Source organism: Zea mays, chromosome 2 (genome assembly GCF_902167145.1).
Source record: "Zea mays cultivar B73 chromosome 2, Zm-B73-REFERENCE-NAM-5.0, whole genome shotgun sequence".
NCBI lineage: Eukaryota > Viridiplantae > Streptophyta > Magnoliopsida > Poales > Poaceae > Zea > Zea mays.
Window position 1 is genome coordinate 230611837 of NC_050097.1, and position 4509 is coordinate 230616345.

At 46.2% G+C, this 4509-nt stretch overlaps 1 protein-coding gene across 1 annotated transcript; it reads left to right on the forward strand.

Moving 5' to 3' along the window:
• Window positions 1–2998: 2998 nt before the first annotated feature.
• LOC100274774 (uncharacterized) lies at window positions 2999–3868 on the forward strand. The gene is made up of 2 exons (NM_001149059.2): window positions 2999–3553; window positions 3627–3868. The coding sequence occupies exons 1-2, from the start codon at window positions 3132–3134 to the stop codon at window positions 3730–3732; spliced, it is 528 nt and encodes a 175-aa protein (NP_001142531.2). The 5' UTR covers window positions 2999–3131; the 3' UTR covers window positions 3733–3868.
• The last annotated feature ends 641 nt before the right edge of the window (window positions 3869–4509 follow it).

Sequence of the window (4509 nt, forward strand, 5' to 3'; positions counted from 1 at the left end):
AAAGTATGTATCCAAGAAATCCATTTGGCCGAGAAGCCTTTCATTCGTAGGGTTTGTAGTAGGAACGGCCATTTAACCTTGTCATAGGCCTTTTCAAAATCAATTTTAAAAATTATTCCACTGAGGTTCTTCCTATGCATTTCATGTATAGTTTCATGAAGAATGACGACCCCTTATAGGATGTTCCGTCCCCGCATGAAGGCTGTTTGAGTCGGGCTAATCACTTTGTCCGCCACCATATTCAGTCTGTTTGTTGCTACTTTTGTGAAAATCTTGAAACTTGCATTAAGCAAGCAAATTGGTCTATACTGTTGTATGACATTGACCTCTTGGAGTTTGGGTATTAGAGTTATCACGCCAAAGTTCAAACTAAACAGAGGTAAATTACCATGAAACAGATCCTTGAACATGAGCATAATATCTCCCTTGATAATTTCCCAGAATTTTTGATAGAATTCCGCAGGAAAGCCATCAGGCCCAGGCGCTTTATTCTTTTCCATTTGGAAAATAGCTTCCTTTACCTCCTCAATTGTGAATGGAGCTGTTAAGAATTCATTTTCTGAGGGTGAGACTTGAGTAATATCTTGAATGATTTCCTCATCAAGGGAGATATTGTTATCCAAAGGATCACCAAAAAGGCCCTTATAGAACTTAGCTATATAGTTCTTGAGGTTTGTTTGACCTTCAATTTTCCCCCCTTCGTGGTCTAAGGAACGAATTAGTTTCTTTCTATGCTTGCCATTAGCAATCATCTAAAAGTACCTAGTATTGTTGTCCCTTAGGATAATGTCCTTCGCCTTTGCCCTCTGGTAATATTTTATTTCCTCTTCCCGAAGAAGTTTAGATAGGTCCTCCCTGGCACGAGCAAGTTGCTCTTGCTCTTCCTCAGATAGGTCCCTACCCTCAGCAGTTACATCCAAATTATTTATCGTTATCTGGAGCTCATTTTTATGGTGCTTGTATATACCTCTGTCATGTCGTGACCACCCTCGAAGAAAGCTTCGAAGGGCGCCAAGCTTACGGTTCCAACGTTGTACAGAGTTGTTGCCTTTTACTGGTTTATTCCACATATCAACCAACTTTTCGAAGAAGTCCTCACGAGCGAACCAGCTAAGTTCAAACCTAAACGGCTTGGAGCCCCCTGGGAAAACTGGTGATCCTGTGTCAATGTAAAGAGACGTATGATCTGAAACGCCTCTGTCTAACGCCTGGACAGAGACTAATGGGTATTTAACTTCCCATTCGGTCGACATAAGCACTCTATCTACTTTCTCATATGTTGGATTGGGTAAAGAATTTGCCCAAGTAAATTGTCTTCCATTTAACTCAATCTCTCGTAAATCAAAGTTATCTATTATCGCGTTAAAAAGGAACAGCCATCTCATATTAAAATTATTTTGGTTTTTTTCCTTCCTGCTCCTCATCATATTAAAATCTCCCCCAATTAAGGTTGACAGATAATTTTGCTGCCAAGTTCTTACCAGCTCTGTCAAAAAGGCTATTTTGAAGTCCTCCTGAGCAGGGCCATAGACTGCCATTAAAATCCATTTGAAATTATCCACCCTATTGTTGAGATGAAATTTAACAAAAAATTCCCCTTCAACCATTAGTGTTAAATCGAATCTGTCTCTCCTTACTCCCAAAAGAATCCCTCCCGATCTTCCTCGGGGTGGGAGACAATGCCACACAAATTCAGCACCTCCGGTCAGTCGTGACAAATTCGATTGTGACATGTCTTGTTTACCTGTTTCCATTACCCCTATAAAATCTAGATTAAATTCATTGACTGTATCTGAAATGTACCGAAATTTAGCCAAGTCTGAAAGACCTATGCTATTCCAAAATAGGCTTCTCATAATGAACAATTATTACATATTTTTCTGTTTTTTCGTTTTTTGTGTGATTTACGAGATGAGGCCATTAGGTCACATAATTTAGTGTCTAGATCCTCTGTCACCAAATCCACCTCAGAAACATCCTTAATCAAGTGGGCGAGTAAGGCACCATCACCATCTATGGCTTCGTCGTCACTTAATTCAAAAGGAGAAATCGATGGGTCAGGCCTAATAATTTGATTCTCCTTGCATCTGTCTCTATCCTTCGTAATGCATTTAGCGAAAAGTTAACCCTCGATGTATCCTTTTCCATCTTAAAATCTAGATTACTTAAATTACGCTCGCAAAGCTCATCGGACAACGACTCAAAAGAATAAGAGCTAGGTTGTGTTGACATACCAGTATTTTCAGCCTCTGACATACTAAAGCCTTTGATGGACAGGGTCCTTTCCTGACGTTTTCCATCAATATCCATATTGTGTTCTGCTATTCGGCGCATTGTCTTGTTCAGAACAGGCTCATCTGTCAAATACAAACCATCAATGGTTTTGGTATTATTGTGCAAGCTAGGTCGTAACCTGAATGGAAATTCTCATGGAGCGTACCTTTTATACTAGCAAGTGGATTTGTAGCCTTGTATTTTCCAATAGCACGGTCGCACATGGTCAGGTGAGGTGACCGCACCGTTCCAATCCAATATGGCAATATCCAACGGCCAGGCGCCAGGCTGCGGTACCGAGCTGTCCGGCTGCAAACCAGGCTGTTTGCAGCTAGAAGACGAAGCGGCTAGAAGACGAGGAAAAAAATTTGTTGCAGTCCGGCTGCAAACCAGGCTGTTTGCAGCCCCTCACAAAAAGGAGGATAGGCCCCACCCGCAGGTAAATAATACAACTAAAACGTTATCTGGTGGACCTGCAGGTGGGGCCTATCCACCTTTTTGTGAGGGGCTGCAAACAGCCTAATTTGCAGCCGGGCTGCAACAAATTTTTTTCCTCGTCTTCTAGCCGCTTCGTGGAGTTGTCGGTCCACGCTGGCGCGTCCCCGTCTCGCCGCGTGCCCCGCCCTCGCGCCACGTCCGGCTGCTTCCAGCGCCACCTCGCTCCCGCCGGTTCCAGACGCTTCTTCCCTTTCCGCATAAAAGCCACCACCACGAGAGCTCGCTCTCCTTCACCTCTGACCACCCTGAGCCATCACAGAGAAGCGTCCGCTGCGCACACCCAGGTCCTTTTCATCTATCTGTGAGCCGTCACAACTCGTACTGTCGTACAGTATACTTGCGCGCCGAACCAGTCGCCCATGTCGTCCATGGTGTCCCGAGCCGCGGCCGCGGCCGCGCTGCGGTGCCACGTCCGCCGCCCCGGTCCCGCCTTCTCCCGCCCCGCCTCCACGTCGGCGGCCACCGCCGAGCACCACGCGGGCCACAGTAGGGCCAGCGGCAGGCTCCCCCGCGGCGACTACGTGCCGGTGTACGTGGCGCTGGGCCTGATCGCGCTGTCGGTGACGCTGGGCCTGCACACGGCGCGGCAGCAGCTTGCGTACGCGCCCAACGTGTGGGTGGACAAGAAGAAGCGGGAGACGGTGCCGGAGGTGGCGGCGCCGGAGCTGGCGCTGGACGAGGCCGAGCAGTTCGTGGACAGGTCGCTCTTCCGCAAGGTCGCAACCGTGCAGGACGACCGCAGCCTCGCCGCCGGCGTCGCTGACCCCGTCGCCGAGTACCCGTACGTCGTCGTCGCTCTCTCATGCTTATGAACCGAGTCTTGCTGTACTGATGGATCGCGTGCGTGCGTGCAGGACGAAGAAAGCGGTGACGCTCAAGGACGTGGGCGTGGAGACGCCGGGCATCGAGCAGGGCAGGGAGGGCCTTCTCCACAAGATCTTCAAGAAGAACCACGCTTAGTTTAAGTGCAACGGATGCATGTATGGATTGTATATATACTTAGGGTCTGTTTGGGAGGCATCTATATGTTCTCGGATGAAATGTTTCAGGTTTAGATGCTCCCAATAAAAGGAAACGTTAACGTTTGTATCAGAAATAAGATCACTTCTGAGAAACATTAGAGAAATAGAACCATTTTCCTTTCCGATAAACATTTTAGGATTCAGAATCTACGTGATTGGTTGGTGTACTAAGAGCGACCGGTGCGAGCCAGGCTGGTCGAGCAGAGAAGCTCTCCTCCTGGATCTCCAGGTATGCAGGCAGGCTCTGTAAGGTGAGAAGGTGAGAAATGTAATTGGGGCTGCATGTGCGCGTGTGAGCTGACCATTGCATACAGCTAATCAATCAAACCAATCACAAGCACATATACGGTCAACGCATCCAGTGAGTTTGGACGCTACTGGTGCGGCAACCAAACACGGTAAATCTGAACAGAGATGAATTTCCCCTTGACATAATGAAGTTATCTTCAGTTACTAAATATACCATTTACAACAATACAAAACAACAATACAAAACATGGCTGTTATGGCTAATAACCGTGAATGAAATATTTCGGCACTCTTTTGAACATCTAAAACTAATTTTAGCAACTAAAGTTAGCGTTTGAAAACTTACATACAGTTAGTAGATAAATAACTTGTAGCTAGCAGATATAGAACTAGTTAGTTTAGAACTAATTTTAGCAGCTAAAGTTAGAGCTCTATTACTTTTAGTTAGCAGATAATTAGCTTTGAG